The 18,267-nt window shown below is 36.7% G+C and overlaps 1 protein-coding gene across 2 annotated transcripts in view; it reads left to right on the top strand.

The window, feature by feature from the left end:
• PRELID2 (PRELI domain containing 2) overlaps nt 1-18,267 on the top strand; it is a 95,952-nt gene that overhangs the window by 55,812 nt on the left and 21,873 nt on the right. For both annotated transcript variants that reach the window (XR_001626560.2, XM_007473825.3), the window contains exon 5: nt 1,558-1,663. Coding sequence is in view for 1 of the 2 variants with exons in the window: in XM_007473825.3 (XP_007473887.1) it covers nt 1,558-1,663 (106 nt within the window). In the remaining variant the exon portion in view is untranslated. The remainder of the gene's footprint in view (nt 1-1,557; nt 1,664-18,267) is intronic.

Raw genomic sequence — 18,267 nt, 5'->3', positions numbered from 1 at the left:
TTAATGGAACACTAAAAGAGTAGTTGTAGAGCAGTTACTTTCTTTCCCTGTTCCATTTCCTCTCCCCCCCCAAAAAAAACTGAACTAAAAAAGATTTCCAACATCAAAAAGGAATAATAAAATGGATGTTAATATATCATTCTTCATTGAAGGGATCTATAAAAAAACTACTCCGATAAGAATGTTTTTGCTTCAATTTAAAAATTTTATTAAAAAAATCAATTATTGATTTAACATGCATCAGTACAAAGGTGAGAATTTGGGGAGCTTATTGAGCTTCCCCTGCTATGGAGCAGTAAATGCTTTCTAAATGAATGATTTAATGGCTGCACCAGAAATTTGGGAAATGGTCCAAGTACAAAACCTATTATTAGAATGAAAGTACAGTTATACATCTCTTGATCTCAGAACTAAGGTGGGAGAACATGAATGCTGAAGCCAGCTCTCGGGCTGTTTCTGGTTAGGGATATGCTTTGCCTGACCTGTGGGGTCTCTGACTTTGGACCTGTGATTGGTCCCTTGACTTTTAAGCACCACAACCATGAAGAAAGCAGAAAGAAAGAAAAGTGGGTTCTTCTTACCCTTTCTTATATTCAACCACTGTGAATAGTGTCTGGAAACCTGCTCTTGTGTACTTACTTATTGTATGACTGAGTAAATCACTTAACCTCTATTTGCCTCAGTTTCCTTAATTGCAAAATAGAGATAATAATAATGCCTATCTCACAGAGTTGTTGAAAGGAGCAAATGAAGTAATATTTGTGAAAGCCTTTAGCTCTGTACTTGGCACACATTAGGCACTCTATGAATGATTATACCTTACACTTCCTCCCTCCTCACTCAAACACCTAAAACTTACAACATTTTCTAACATTTTCCCCCTTATTTTTGATCTTGCTTTGAACTTTATAGCATTTGAACTGATGGAGAGACAAAATGTTATCTTGCCTCCATACTCATATTTGTGCTTTTTGATCTCCAGCAATACAATTGAGTGATAGAATGAAAAAAAAGTTTTGGTGGGGAGATGGGTAGGGGAGGAATTAGTCTGGCTCACTCTATGGCGGACTTTGTAAATTTATCATTTACTGCACAGATTGCTCTCATATCTTGTGAGACATTCTAATCTGTAAATTCCCAGAGTCAATCTCATCCCTCTGTGCAGATGGCTAATTATGTATATGGCTCCTTGGGATTTTGGACTAAGGACCCCATGGTTCAAGTAGGCAAAGGGAGCAAAGAGTATACAAAAGTGTTATTAAGTCTGTCCTAAAAATATGTCTTAACCTGATTTTCCTGAGCCAGGCTCCAAACTTGAAAGATTCAAAATCTGTGCCGTAACAGGTTACCTTTCTCCTAGAGTTTTTACTCAGCACTTTGCATATTGGGTGTCTTGCATCCATGAAATGGATTAGAAGGCAAAGGCAGGGGAAGAAAAAAGACGTCATTAAAATACTGTTGGTAAGGGATAAACGATCCTTTTAATTTATTGAAAATTTGTGTCATTTTTTTATACGGAGAAATAAAATTACATTGGAAGGATATGTTCTATTGCAGGACAGAGTTCATACAAAGAGGCAGAATATCAATCACTGGGGCAGGATTTCTCAACTACATATTAGAGACTTTTGCCCGTACTTTTCTAAAGCAGGGCGCCCAGAAGGTAAGCTCATTTCCTTTTCCCCTTACTAATCGTGAACATTCCCACTTTGCTGAAACCTTATTCTAGCCTCTTTAAAGCATTATTCATTCTGATAATTTCACTTTGAATTTCATGCATTCTATGAGCTTCAGAATTGATTGGAAAAGTCTAGTCTAAAAAAATCTCATTCTTTCTACTTGTTTTTTTTTTGATAAAAACCAAACTATATATTCTTTCAATTTTATTTCTCCAATTACTAATAGGAACTCTGCTTAATTTATATTCTTCACTATCTCCCACCATGCTTTCCATTCTCCTGTCTCTATACCAGGGTCTGGACTTTTTTTGGTCATGGATCTCCATTGGTATTTTGATGACTCTTATGAATCCCTTATCATATTAATGCTTTTTGATATATAAAGAAAGTCTACAAGTAGGCAGCTAGATAGTTTAGTGGATAGAGAACTAGATCTGGAGGTGGGAGGATTTGGCTTCAAATCTGACCTTAGACATTTCTTAGTTGGGCGACCCTGGGCAAGTCACTTAACCCCAAATGCCTGGCCCTTCCGGCATGGAACTGATATTGATACTAAGACAGAAGGTAAAAAAGTTTTTTGAAAAAAGAAAATCTATGGATTTACAAAATAAACCAATTATATTGAAATAAAGTATATATATACACATATATGTATATATATATATATATATATATATATTGAAATAAAGAGTAAGCCCCCTTGATCTGTGGTGATAGAGAAAATGACTGGACCTTTGACTTCACTGGTATGGGAGTGGTGTAGGCTGGTATCTTCTTAACAACTTATGGTCTTAGAGAATTTCTAGAGCAGTAATTCTCTCAAAGTGTAATCTTGGGGACCTGGAGAGGGATTCAAAAATACTTTTGTTATTGTTCAGTCATTTCAGTTGTGTCTGAATCTTTGTGAACCCTATTTGGGGTTTTCTTTGCAAAGATGCTGTAGTGGTTTGCCATTTCCTTCTCTGATTCATTAGACAATTGAAGAAATTGAGGCAAAGAGGGTTAAGTGACTTGCTCAGGAACTAGAAACTGCCTGAAGCAAGATTTGAATTCAAGTCTTTCTGACCCCAAGGCTAGCACTCTATCCATTGAGACACATTGCTGCCTCCAATTCCTTATAATGGGTCAAAGTAAAAATTATTTTCACAATAGTAATATACTGTTAAAATTAATTTGTGGTTGGACTCTTAATAGTATTAATAAGGTGGTTGCCAGGGATTTAATTCTAAATCCCAAAATGAATTAACAAAGTGAATAGAATTTATGATAGTTTATTTATAATATTTATAATAGAAGGAAGATATTAAGGAGAGAGAGGGGGGGAGAGAGAGACGGGGAGAGAGAGAGGAGGAGAGAGAGAGGGAGAGGGAGAGAGAGACAGAGAGAGAGAGAGAGAGAGAGAGAGAGAGAGAGAGAGAGAGAGAGAGAGAGAGAGAGAGAGAGAGAGAGAGAGAGAGAAAACTCTGGCTTCTTCTGATATCAGTTAGAAATTCTAAGTTCCAGGACTTCCGGTTAAGATGGCGGCTTAGAGAAAGCTAAAGCTCAGATCTCCGGAAAACCCTTCCCGACCGATCTCAAACGATAAGCTCCTAAGGCGCCGAAACTCAAAACAATCAACAGCACAGACCCTGGGAACCCTCCTCCTGGACCTGGACCCGGTTCAAAAGGTACGGCTCCCCTCAAAAGCCAGAACCCGAGATCACTCAGACCTCAGGGGTAGGAGCGCAGAGTCCAAGGCTCCCGGAAGCGGCAGCCCCGCCGAGCTCAGAGAGCAGAACCCTCAGGGCCTTCTACAGTCCCGGTGAAAATTACTGCCTGGGGCTTCCGCTGCAGAGAGCTGGTCGAAACAACAGCAACCCTCAGGGCGGGCAAGACAGCCTCACGGGCTGGATCCTGCTATCCAAGTCTCAGTGAAAGTCCTTGCCCTAGAGCTTGGGAAAGCTGCAGCCCATCCCCCCGCAGGCCAACGAAACAGCCTCACGGCCAGCGATTCTGAAGGCAACTTCCGGAAAGCGAGCCGGGGGAGAGTGTGGCCTCGTGGTCCGACCCTTCCATTCCAGTTCCAGTGAGGCATATTCAGTTTAACCCAGGGAAAGCTCATAGAACCATCTGCCCAGGACTGCCTCTGAACACCAGACAGAGGCAAGAAAAACTAATCCTCCACATTCAGAAATGGCAAACTCCACAGAACCACAGAAGCCCCAAAATATCAAGAAAAATAAGAAGAAAGGGGCGACTTTGGACACATTCTATGGAGCCAAAATACAAAATACAGAGCAGACAGAAGATAATATAAAAGAAAATGCTCCAAAACCTTCCAAAGGAAATGGAAACTCTCCACAAACCTATGAAGAATTTGAATCAGAAATGACCAAAAAGATGGAAGCCTTCTGGGAGGAAAAGTTGGAAATAATGCAAAAGAAATTCACGCATCTACAAAACCAGTTTGACCAAACTGTAAAAGAAAACCAGGCTTTAAAGGCCAGAATCAGGCAGCTGGAAGACAACGATCGTGTAAAAGAGCAAGAATCAATAAAGCAAAGCCAAAATACCAAGAAATTAGAAGAGAACATAAAATATCTCACCGACAAGGTGATAGATCTGGAAAATAGGGGGAGAAGGGATAATTTAAGAATAATTGGACTCCCAGAAAAGCCAGAAATAAACACCAAACTGGACATGGTGATACAAGATATAATCAAAGAAAATTGCCCAGAGATTCTAGAACAAGGGGGCAATACAGCCACTGACAGAGCTCACAGAACACCTTCTACACTAAACCCCCAAAAGACAACTCCCAGGAATGTAATTGCCAAATTCCAAAGCTATCAAACAAAAGAAAAAATCCTACAGGAAGCCAGAAAAAGACAATTTAGATATAAAGGAATGCCAATCAGGGTCACCCAAGACCTTGCAAGTTCTACTCTGAATGATCGTAAGGCATGGAACATGATCTTCAGAAAGGCAAGAGAGCTGGGTCTCCAACCAAGAATCAGCTACCCAGCAAAACTGACTATATACTTCCAAGGGAAAGTATGGGCATTCAACAAAATAGAAGACTTCCAACTTTTTGCAAAGAAAAGACCAGAGCTCTGTGGAAAGTTTGATACCGAAAATCAAAGAGCAAGGAATACCTGAAAAGGTAAATATGAAGGAAAGGGGAAAATGTTATCTTCTTCTTTAACTCAAACTCTCTTCTATAAGGACTACATTTATATCAACCTATGTATACTAACATGTGGGGAAAATGTAATGTATAAATAGGGGGTAAAGAAAGACCAAATAGAATAATCATTCTCACACAAAGATTCACATGGGAAGGGGAGGGGAAGAAAACTCCTATAAGAAGGAGAGGAAGAGAGGGGGGGGGGTTACTTAAACCTCAATCTCAGGGAAATCAGCTCTGAGAGGGAAAAACATCCAGATCCATTGGGATCTTGAATTCTATCTTACCCAACAAGGGTAAGGAGAAGGGGAAACCAAGGGGGGGAGGGGGAGAGGGAGAACAAAAAGGGAGGGAAAGAGAGGGGGGAGGGGGAGGGAACAAAAAGGGAGGGACTAAAAAGGGAAACATCAAGGGAGGGGACAAGGGGGACTGTTTCAAAGTAAATCACTGGACTAAAAGGTAGAGCCGAAGAAGAAAAGGTTAGAATTAGGGAAGGCAATCAAAATGCCAGGGAGTCCACAAATGACAATCATAACTTTGAACGTGAATGGGATGAACTCACCCATAAAACGTAGACGAATAGCAGAATGGATTAGAATCCAAAACCCTACCATATGTTGTCTTCAAGAAACACACATGAGGCGGGTTGACACCCACAAGGTCAGAATTAAAGGATGGAGTAAGACCTTCTGGGCTTCAACTGATAGAAAGAAGGCAGGAGTGGTAATCATGATATCTGATAAAGCCAATGCAAAAATAGACCTGATCAAAAGGGATAGGGAAGGTAATTATATTTTGTTAAAAGGGACTATAGACAATGAGGAAATATCATTAATCAATATGTATGCACCAAATAATATAGCACCCAAATTTCTAATGGAGAAACTAGGAGAATTGAAGGAAGAAATAGACAATAAAACCATACTAGTGGGAGACTTAAACCAACCATTATCAAATTTAGATAAATCAAATCAAAAAATAAATAAGAAAGAGGTAAAAGAAGTGAATGAAATCTTAGAAAAATTAGAATTAATAGACATATGGAGAAAAATAAATAGGGATAAAAAGGAATACACCTTCTTCTCAGCACCACATGGCACATTCACAAAAATTGACCATACATTAGGTCACAGAAACATAGCACACAAATGCAGAAAAGCAGAAATAATGAATGCAGCCTTCTCAGATCACAAGGCAATAAAAATAATGATTAGTAATGGTACATGGAAAACCAAATCTAAAACCAATTGGAAATTAAACAATATGATACTCCAAAACCGTTTAGTTAAAGAAGAAATCATAGAAACAATTAATAATTTCATCAAGGAAAATGACAATGGCGAAACATCCTTTCAAACCTTTTGGGATGCAGCCAAAGCGGTAATCAGAGGTAAATTCATATCCCTGAATGCTTATATTAACAAACAAGGGAGAGCAGAGATCAATCAATTGGAAATGCAAATGAAAAAACTGGAAAGCGATCAAATTAAAAACCCCCAGCAGAAAACCAAATTAGAAATCCTAAAAATTAAGGGAGAAATTAATAAAATCGAAAGTGATAGAACTATTGATTTAATAAATGAGACAAGAAGCTGGTACTTTGAAAAAACAAACAAAATAGACAAGGTACTGGTCAATCTAGTTAAAAAAAGGAAGGAAGAAAAGCAAATTCACAGCATTAAAGATGAAAAGGGGGACAGCACCTCCAATGAGGAGGAAATTAAGGCAATCATTAGAAATTACTTTGCCCAATTATATGGCAATAAATACACCAATTTAGGAGAAATGGATGAATATATACAAAAATACAAACTGCCTAGACTAACAGAAGAGGAAATAGAATTCCTAAATAATCCCATATCAGAAATTGAAATCCAACAAGCCATCAAAGAACTTCCTAAGAAAAAGTCCCCAGGGCCTGATGGATTCACCTGTGAATTCTATCAAACATTCAGAGAACAGTTAATCCCAATACTATACAAACTATTTGACATAATAAGCAAAGAGGGAGTTCTACCAAACTCCTTTTACGACACAAACATGGTACTGATTCCAAAACCAGGCAGGTCAAAAACAGAGAAAGAAAACTATAGGCCAATCTCCCTAATGAATATAGATGCAAAAATCTTAAATAGGATACTAGCAAAAAGACTCCAGCAAGTGATCAGAAGGATCATTCACCATGATCAAGTAGGATTCATACCAGGGATGCAGGGCTGGTTCAACATTAGGAAAACCATCCACATAATTGACCACATCAACAAGCAAACTAGCAAGAATCACATGATTATTTCAATAGATGCAGAAAAAGCCTTTGATAAAATACAACACCCATTCCTATTAAAAACACTAGAAAGCATAGGAATAGAAGGGTCATTCCTAAAAATAATAAACAGTATATATCTAAAACCAACAGCTAATATCATCTGCAATGGGGATAAACTAGATGCATTCCCAATAAGATCAGGAGTGAAACAAGGATGCCCATTATCACCTCTACTATTTGACATTGTACTAGAAACACTAGCAGTAGCAATTAGAGAAGATAAAGGAATTGAAGGCATCAAAATAGGCAAGGAGGAGACCAAGTTATCACTCTTTGCGGATGACATGATGGTCTACTTAAAGAATCCTAGAGATTCAACCAAAAAGCTAATTGAAATAATCAACAACTTTAGCAAAGTTGCAGGATACAAAATAAACCCACATAAATCATCAGCTTTTCTATATATCTCCAACACAGCTCAGCAGCAAGAACTAGAAAGAGAAATCCCATTCAAAATCACCTTAGACAAAATAAAATACCTAGGAATCTACCTCCCAAGACAAACACAGGAACTATATGAACACAACTACAAAACACTCGCCACACAACTAAAACTAGACTTGAACAAATGGAAAAACATTAACTGCTCATGGATAGGACGAGCCAATATAATAAAAATGACCATCCTACCCAAACTTATTTATCTATTTAGTGCCATACCCATTGAACTACCAAAATACTTCTTCACTGATTTAGAAAAAAACATAACAAAGTTCATTTGGAAGAACAAAAGATCAAGGATATCCAGGGAAATAATGAAAAAAAACACATATGATGGGGGCCTTGCAGTCCCTGACCTAAAACTATATTACAAAGCAGCAGTCATCAAAACAATTTGGTACTGGCTAAGAAACAGAAAGGAAGATCAGTGGAATAGACTGGGGGAAAGCGACCTCAGCAAGACAGTATACGATAAACCCAAAGATCCCAGCTTTTGGGACAAAAATCCACTATTCGATAAAAACTGCTGGGAAAATTGGAAGACAGTGTGGGAGAGACTAGGAATAGATCAACACCTCACACCCTACACCAAGATAAATTCAAAATGGGTGAGTGACTTAAACATAAAGAAGGAAACCATAAGTAAATTGGGTAAACACAGAATAGTATACATGTCAGACCTTTGGGAGGGGAAAGGCTTTAAAACCAAGCAAGATATAGAAAGAATCACAAAATGTAAAATAAATAATTTTGACTACATCAAACTAAAAAGCTTTTGTACAAACAAAACCAATATAACTAAAATCAGAAGGGAAACAACAAATTGGGAAAAAATCTTCATAGAAACCTCTGACAAAGGTTTAATTACTCATATTTATAAAGAACTAAATCAATTGTACAAAAAATCAAGCCATTCTCCAATTGATAAATGGGCAAGGGAAATGGATAGGCAGTTCTCAGATAAAGAAATCAAAACTATTAACAAGCACATGAAGAAGTGTTCTACATCTCTTATAATCAGAGAGATGCAAATCAAAACAACTCTGAGGTATCACCTCACACCTAGCAGATTGGCTAACATAACAGCAAAGGAAAGTAATGAATGCTGGAGGGGATGTGGCAAAATAGGGACATTAATTCATTGCTGGTGGAGCTGTGAACTGATCCAACCATTCTGGAGGGCAATTTGGAACTATGCCCAAAGGGTGCTAAAAGAATATCTACCCTTTGACCCAGCCATAGCACTGCTGGGTCTGTACCCCAAAGAGATAATGGACACAAAGACTTGTACAAAAATATTCATAGCTGCGCTCTTTGTGGTGGCCCAAAACTGGAAAATGAGGGGATGCCCATCAATTGGGGAATGGCTGAACAAACTGTGGTATATGTTGGTGATGGAGTACTATTGTGCTAAAAGGAATAATAAAGTGGAGAAGTTCCATGGAGACTGGAACAACCTCCAGGAAGTGATGCAGAGCGAGAGGAGCAGAACCAGGAGAACATTGTACACAGAGACAAACACACTGTGGTATCATCGAACGTAATGGACTTCTCCATTGGTGGTGGTGTAATGTCCCTGAACAACTTGCAGGGACCCAGGAGAAAAAAACACCATTCATAAGCAAAGGATAAACTATGGGAGTGGAAACACCGAGAAAAAAGCAACTGCCTGAATACAGAGGTTGAGGGGACATGACAGAGGATAGACTCTAAATGAACACTCTAATGCAAATACTATCAACAAAGCAATGGGTTCAAATCAAGAAAACATCTAATGCCCAGTGGACTTACGCGTCGGCTATGGGGGGTGGGGGGGGGGGAGGAAAAGAAAATGATCTATGTCTTTAACGAATAATGCTTGGAAATGATCAAATAAAATATATTTAAAAAAAAAAAAAAAGAAATTCTAAGTTCCAGCCAGGGGAAGAGAGTCTCAAGAAGTTGGGCCTTTCCTGGAGGCTTCATGCCTTACTTAACACCTCTTTTGTTAAGTTCACATTTTGTAGTTACTTAACACCTTTTTGTGATTAATTCACCTTTTATAGTTACTTAACACCTTTTTGTAGTTAAAATCTAAAAATAGATTGTAGCTTACAATTCGAGCTTCACTATAAAGGAAGAGCTAAGTACCTTCATTGTAACAATCAGAAGATATCTAAATCCAATCTTCTCAATCCCCCCTGATGATCATTGGGAGACTAGTCTCCCCATTGATCATTTAACATAATCATTTTGTAGTCCTAAAGCACTTCTAACTACAGATGTATACAATATTTCACCTATTAAGTGGAAATTATAATAGTTAGAAATAGAAAAGAGAAAAAGCAAAATCAATGTTTTGCTAGGTGCATTGACAAAAAGTCAAAATTAGGGGGCAGTCCCCTTTGGCATAAAAGTGTACATGTACAACAAATGTTCAATTCCTTTTTGTTCAATCAATTTCACCCAAAAGTTCATTTTGGATCTTCTTGATGCAGTGTAGGTTTCTGCCAGTATCTTTCTTTGAGGAGTTCAGTCTCTGGATTCCAGGAGTTAGCAAACTTCTTTTTCTGAAATTCTTCTCAAACAAAATTTTAAATATTAGATTTTTAAAAATAAAAATACAATACAATACTTAAAATTTTAATATAATAAATGTTGATAGTTATAACCTACTTAAACAAGAGCTCTTGGGGTGAAGGAAGTGTCCTCAATAATTTTTTAGAGTAAAAAGGGGTCATGAGACTAAAAAGTCTTTGATAACTTAAGTGATTTGCCCAGTCACATGTGCTAGAGTCAGAACTTGAACTTTGGTCTTCCTGGCCTTGAGTCTAGCTTTCTATATCATTCTATGTTTTTGTCTTTGTTAATTTTATTCCTACTCCACATATCATTCTCTTTATTCATCTCTGCTTTTCTAAATCTCTCTCAGTCTTCAAATCCCATCTCAGGGTCATGAAGTTTTCCTCTACCATTTATCTGTTCATTTGAATATTTCCCTCTCACAACTGCCATTTATTATTTCTACTGCATATTAGACACTTAATTTTACTGTAAAACTTTTTTTTAATCCTCACATTTGGTCTTAGATTTTATACAGTGTATTGGTTCCAAGGCAGAAGAATGGGAGGGGCTAGGCAATGGGGGTTGTGACTTCCTCAGGGTTACCCCACCAAGAAGTGTCTAAGGCCAAATCTGACTCAGGACCTCCTGTCTCTAGGTCTGGCTCTCAATCCACTGAGCCACCCAGCTGCCCCCTAACTTTTTTTTTTAACCTTTACTTTCTGTCTTAGTTACAAAACTAAGAGACACGGGCAAGGATTAGGCAAACAGGATTAAGTGACTTGCCCAGGTTCACATAGCCTGGAAGTGTCTCAGACCAAATTTGAACCCATCTCCTCCTCTATGCCACCTAGCTGCCTCTATTGTTGAACTTTTCAAGTATTTGGGACTCATCCCCAAGAATCACTAAAGTTGGAGGGCAGGGATCATTTCTTATATATATTTTTTTATCTTTCATAGTATTTTATAAAGTGTTGAATATAGAATAAATTCCTTGAATTTGTTGAATGAATGAAAGAAAATAGAAGCACAAATGTACTCTACAATGTTTCTGATGGATAAGCCCATAATAATTTTTGAATTATTTTAAAGCTTTAAAGTAATGTTCTCAAAAAGATTGATGCTTTCAAATAAATTTCTTTGTTCTCTATGACTCATAACATCTTAGAAACAGCACAGTTTTTCTCTTGCTCATATTTTACTTTCTTCTAATTTATTTATCTTTAATGGGGTTTGTTTAGATTGGAAGTTTTTTAGGAGATGTTCCATTTGCTTTAATATCTTGTTACAGTACTTTGGCATACAGTGAACAAACAAAATGATGTACAAATTTATTGTAGTGGAAAGAGAGTCAGAAGACTTAGATTAACACTCCAGCTCTGATATCTGTTATCTGGACAAGTTACTTAGCCTTTATGATTCTGTTTCCTTATCTATCAAATGGAATGAACTATACTTGTACAACTATTGTACTTGTACTACTTTACTTGTACTACTATAATGGTATTGCTGAGCCTTTTCAGTATTTTGTGACCCCATTTGGATTTTTCTTGCCAAAGATACTGGAGTAGTTTGCCATTTCCTTTTCCAATTTATTTTACAGATGAGGAAACTAAGGCCAATCTTTCTGACTTCAGGTCTGGCATTCTATCCACTATGCGGTCTAGTTGTCTCCAAAATTATGTCATCAACTAATAACTGAATAGACATATATCAAGAACTTACCATGTATCTGGCACTGTGTTAAGTGCTTGAGTTACAAAATGTGTACTTACAAGCTCACTTGTAGGAGAGGCTGTTAATATTAGAGAAATCAAGAAAAGTCCAATGCAGAGTAGGCAGAGTTTTGTCTTGCAAGAAACTAGGAATTCCAAGATGGAGCAATGAGGAAGAGATATTTCAAGGCACAAGAAGAGGAGATAAAATTTGATGAGTAAAGAATTGCAAGAAGGTAAGTTTTTGGCATTGTATGGAGTATGGAGGATGAGTAAAGTGTAACAGACAGAAAAGGCAAGGTGGGACCAGATTTCCAAGAGCATTAAGTGTCAAACAAAGGAGATTATATTTGATCTTTGATGGTTAGGAGCCACTGGAGTATGTGAGTATGTGGGTGATGTGGCCACCTGCACTTGAAGAAAATTACTTTGATACCTATGTGTGGGATGATTTGACCTAAGATAGGTTGTAAAATTAGGAAACTATTGCAATAATCCAGGTGAGAAGTGATGAGTCTGAGTGGGGGTGATAGCTATGTGAGAGGGGCTTAAATATAACTCTGTGCCCTTTGTCAGCTAACCTAGATGAGGGAAGGAAGAAAGTTAAAAAAACCCCCATTTATTAAATTCCTACTATGTACCAGGCACTGTACTAAAAAAAATCTCATTTGATTTTCTCAGCAGCCATGGAATATGGTACTATCATTATTCCCATTTTAGAGTTGAGTAAATGGAGACAAATTAAGGTTAAATGACTTGCTCAGTATCATACAATAACTAGGTTTCTAAGGCTGGATTTGAATTCAATCTTTCTTGACTATAGGTCCAATGATTATCTATTGTCCCACCTAGTTGCTACTAGTTAAGTTTAGAGTTCTTCTTATTAGGAGGTTGGCCATGAAGCAGTCCAACACACACACACACACACACACACACACACACACACACAAAACATCTAAGAACTATTTATTTAGGCAGTTGTTTCCTATCATTATGGTTGTAGACTCCTAGGGATCTTGGATCATTACCAGGGGTCCAGGGAGTTTTTGAGACTACCAGGGATTGACTTTTTGCTCTTCATATAGTATGATTCTAAGTGTGGCAGAAGATCAGTCTGAGACTTCTTATTAGGTCTCTGTCACTTCCCCTCTAACTACCTCCACCCCTTATCCTTCACTCTACAATAAATAAGTAAACCTCATGTCTAGAAGCTGCAAAAATAATGTTCTGGATATGTGCTTTCCTGAGAATCATTATAGTTGGAGTGGAATGGAGAAAGAGTCCAATTTGGAGTTAGAGTAAGCTGGATTCAAGACTCATTACTGACTGACTTCCACTGGTTCTATGTCCCAGTCGACTCTCTAAGGAGAGAGATTTTTGTGTCATCAGCACACAAGGCAGCTGGTGCATAGAATGCTGGTCATGGAGTCAGATAGTCATCATTTCAAATATGACCCCAGACTTAATAGCTGTCTCTGGGAAAATCACTTAATCTCTGCCTTGGTTTCTCTAATTATAAAATAAAGATAATAACAACACCTACCTAACATACCTGTTAAGGGTCAAATGAAATAATAGCTATAAAGTGATTAGCACAGTGCTTGGCACATAGAAGTAGGCACTATGTTTTCTTCCCTTTCCCCTTCTTAGACCTCTTTGGTAATCTAATGAAACCCAAGGAATCCTTCTTAGAATCACATTTTTGAATGCATAAAATAAACTATAGGATTACAAAGGAAATAAATTATACTGAAGTACATATTTAAAAATATTTAAAAGTTAATGGAATCCAAGTTAAGAGCCCTTTTAGGGTAGTTGTTGATCTGAATTGGTAGGTACTATTTTCCTCACAAATCAACCAATCAATAAGTATTTATTAAGGGTTTGCTAAATACCAGACAAAAATCAAACGGTATCTCTCTTCAAGGTGTTTGGGATTTGTTGATGGAGACAACACATACATACCAATTAGTTATATACAAAGCCTTATCCCTGTATATACAAAGTAAATATCTTGTAACTCTGTGTGTATGTGTGTGTGTTGGATATTAACATTTTTCAAATGTATGTAGGTGCTTTTGTAATTGAGAAAAAACAAAATTGTTTAAAAGTGTTATTTACTTTATAGTAGTTTTTTTCATCATGGTATTTTTTTCAATGTACAGTAACAGTACAACACTTGTGGACATCCACAAGATTTCTCACATTAAAAAGGGTTCCTCTTACTGAAAAAGGTTGACAACTGCTGTAGTAAGGCATGAAAAGACTTCAGTGGAAGAGCTTGCCAGTCGTGGGGAAACCCACATCAATGAACTCTTGACTCCTTAAGGAAGTAAGTATGTAATTGAAAATTCATAAAATAAAACTTTAAGAAAACTCCCAAGATGGATTAGATGTCTCGACTTGTATGAATCTATTTCTTTCACAGTCAATCTGAAATTTATGAACAAAGAAGTAATTTCTAATAGTTCTCTATTTATCAAAATGCCGTTACCAGTAAGGATTTTGGGACTGGTGTTTCTTCTAACAACTATTCTTTTTTTAGCCCTGTGTATCTGAGCACTTAGAGACTAGGAGAGATGCTATGGAAATATGGAGATCTCATTTTGCATTTATGTAGCATTTTTTTAAAGTAAAAAAATTTAGGTTAGTGAAATACATTTGCAGCATGTGCTAAAATAATTTTAAGTTATTCCACCCCCTCTATTGTCAAGATTCCATCATTATTCCCATTGTATTAAGAAGGAAACTGAAGTAGAAAGAGACTGAATTCAACGGCTTGTGAAATCACAGTGTGAGGACTGCAAGGGACCTTAGAGAACACCTGCTTCAACCCTCTAGTTTTACATATGAGGAAACTGAGACCCATAGAGTTCAAAGAACTTAGGAGTGAAATGTGGAATTACTTATGAAAAATTAAAATAATTACTTTTTTACTTATATGATAGCTTAAAAAAGAAAAAAATTAAACCTACAATATGTCCTCATTTTAAGGCAACCCATTTAAAAAATCCTCACTTTCAGTCTTAAAATCAACACTTTGTATTGGTTCTAAGGCATAAGAGTGATAAGGGTTTGACAATGAGAGTTAAGTAACCTGTCTAGAGTCACACAGTTATGAAGTATCTTTGACCAGATTTGAACCCAGGATCTCCCATCTCTAAACCTAGCTCTCAATACACTGTATATTTTCTAATCTTTATGCTCTAGCCCTTTGTATTGTCTTTCCCAGGATAAATGTTTCTTTTTCATAGTAATGGTTAACAGGGTATTTTTTTCTTTGGTTTGTTTGTTTTTAACTAGTCTTCTTGCTGTTCTTCCAACTTAAGCTTGTGCCATACTGAAAATCAATAATAATTCATCCAGCTGCCAGGTTATTATGATGATCTTAGTTTGCTCAGTATTTAATTAAGTTGTTTTGTAGTCTGTCAGTTCTTGGCATTATTTTTCATTTTCAACCACACTTTCCTTTGTACTTTGGCACAATTGATTCTATTTCATTGTTGGATTAAGGGATCCTTGAAATATTTTGACTTTTTCACAGATATATATATATATATATATATATACATATATATATATATATATATGTCAAACAGTCACTGAAGTGTATTTTGTATGAGTTTTTTTTTACATTTTCTTGGAGTAATATCCATTCTTAAAAAGACAGAATTGAGGCATCTAGATGGCTCCTTGGTGAGAAAACGAGGTCTGGTGGTGGGAGATCCTGGTTTCAAATCTGACCTCATCCACTTACTTAACTGTGTGATCCTGGGGGAAATCACTTAAACCCTCATTGCCTGCCCTTACCACTCTGCCTTAGAACTGATATACAGTGTCAATTCAAATATAGAATGTAAGGGTTAAAAAAAGATATAGAATTAAAAACACAACAAAAGAGAGAACTCAAATATGTTTGAATTGCATAGTATCTAGCATTCAATTAGAAAGAATTAATTGAAAGTGTTGAAGTCAGGTCAATCCCATTTCATATAATGGTCAGATGTTCTGAATCAGCCTGGTGTCAGGGGAGGAAATGTGTCCACAGCTGTCACCAAATTATTGCTTGTCCCAAGCAATTTGCTCATCATTGTATTTACCCACATTCACACAATGTAGAGAGGTCAGTAATTTGTTATAGTTGGAAAAAAAACCCACCAAGTAATTTTTCTGTACCTCAGTATATTTGCTTAGCCTGAGAGTCCAGGAAGCTGAAATGAATAACAAAAGGTCTTCTATGATCAGAAATCACGACCTCTTCTAGTTATGCCAGCCAATCACAGTTTTCCTATGCCATAGAAAACTCTTGTGCTCTAAAGTGATCCATAGGAAGGGGACACTGCCTTCATGTCTGTCTTTGAAGGAAGAGAGGAGACACTAACATTTTGGGTAGGAGGTCATTAGCACTGGAGGGGAGGGAGTGATGGCATAGTAGAGGTTAATTACTCTAATGATGAGATAGATCCAAGAAGGTGAATAGTGGTCTAGACCAGTTGTCACCAAACAGATTTAGGCATGCTGCCTTCTGTATAGTCTCAACTCATTATTTTCCTGAAGCCAACTTTCTTATAATGATCAAGGAGTATATCTTACAGAGGATATGTTTATTGCTAGATGGACACCTGAAAAAAACCTAGCTCTATTTTGGTGACATTATTTATATAGTTTTACAATTCATCAACAAAAAGAAAATTTCATTAAATTCTTCTATCATAGTGATTAGTTAATCATTGTAAAAAAGTTTTACCTACACAATTCTCACTTCTGGGAATGCAGTAGGTCTATAGCTTTTTGAAGGCTCACTTTAATAAAACAACTGAGTGTCAGTTTGTATTTTACAACTAGGACCTTTTCTTTTTTGCAGTGGATAATATTACCTACAAATATGTTTCACTATGTATAAGCATTTTTACCAGCATTTGCCTTCCAAAATTCACTATATAAGAGGGAAAAAACCCAAAAGGATAAACCTGCCATTTGAAGGAACAAATAAATATTGCACATAAGTTTGACATAAAGAACTGCAATCTTGTAAGATACCTTCCATATATCAGGGACTTTCCCCTCCCATTTGTGATTTTTATGAAGCAAGCCTTTCAAAATTCTTCATCTGGCTTAGATCAATTGACAGTACTGATGAAATATGTACTATCTCTCCAATTTCACAGGGTTGATTTCCGGACTGTAAAGTCATCTCTGATGATAAAACTTTTCAGGAGCTTTATTCATGCTTAATAAATTGGCAATCTCTTACTAAGGGCAATTCCAAGTCCACTATTGAGAACTGAAATGAATTGGTCTAGTTTATTTTCAGATCTTAGCTGTGATGAGAATAATGCAAAGACTTTTGACTTTAATGATTTTTTTCCTGGTCCATTTTCTTTTTAAAATTAAAAGAAAATAGTGGTGCTCATGATCACACACATCTTCTTAGCCACAACTGCCTATCTTGACATAACTGCTCTCAGATTTTTTTTTGGGGAAAAATATATCTTTTAAAACTGAAAATGAGTTTTCTGTGATAGCTGTATCTTTTGTTTCTTCTACTGAACTTAAATCAACATCTGCTTTGTACCACGAATGAGGCTTAGAAATCAAAGGTCCCTCAATGATTCATTTGACTTCATTTCAGTTATATAGATTTGTCCATCAATAATGCTTTCAAGAATCCCATAAACCAGATCATCAAAATTCTGAGATGTTACATTTGATGAAACTTATTTGAAAAGAGTAAAGCTAAGCATTTAACTGAAATGACAACAAATGATTCTTATAGACCCAGGATGAACTGATATTGTTTCTCCTGCAAGTGATAGTTGTCAGAGTAGTTTGGCAATGGACTGAGGATCAGCAGATCTGGGTTCTATTCCTGATTTTTTACTAACTTGTTATATAATCTTGAGTAAGTTATTTCAACTTGCTGGGTCTTTACTTCTTGGTAAAATGGAGAGGTTTGGATTAAACATTCTTTAAAGTTCCTCCTAACTCCCAAATCCTAGGTTTGCTCTCTGTCTTCTCCTTCCAACCAGCATGTTGACCCACTCATGTTAGATTTTTGTGGTGAGAACATGTAAACATCCTTTGTATCTTCTGAACAGGTTCAATTTTTAAAGTTGAGAAAGGATAATGAGAGTTGGAGATGGTAATATCAAATGGAATTGAAGTGGTAATTGTTTGGCAATAATGAAAAATAATGAAGATGAAACATAGGCCCAGAGTGGTTAAGTGATATGTTCAAGGCCAGAGATTGTAAGTAGAAAGCTGAGATCTGAACCCAGGTTCTCTGACTCCCAAGTTTTGCCATTGGGCAGTAAATAGAGTTCTTTGTAGTTTTCTAGCCAGTTGTGGAGACAATACTCTAAATTTGTGGATTTCATTCATTTCAGAAATGTGTGAGTA

The sequence above is a fragment of the Monodelphis domestica genome, chromosome 1, assembly GCF_027887165.1.
Source record: "Monodelphis domestica isolate mMonDom1 chromosome 1, mMonDom1.pri, whole genome shotgun sequence".
NCBI classification, from domain to species: Eukaryota; Metazoa; Chordata; class Mammalia; order Didelphimorphia; family Didelphidae; genus Monodelphis; species Monodelphis domestica.
This window is presented reverse-complemented; position numbering and strand designations above follow the sequence as displayed.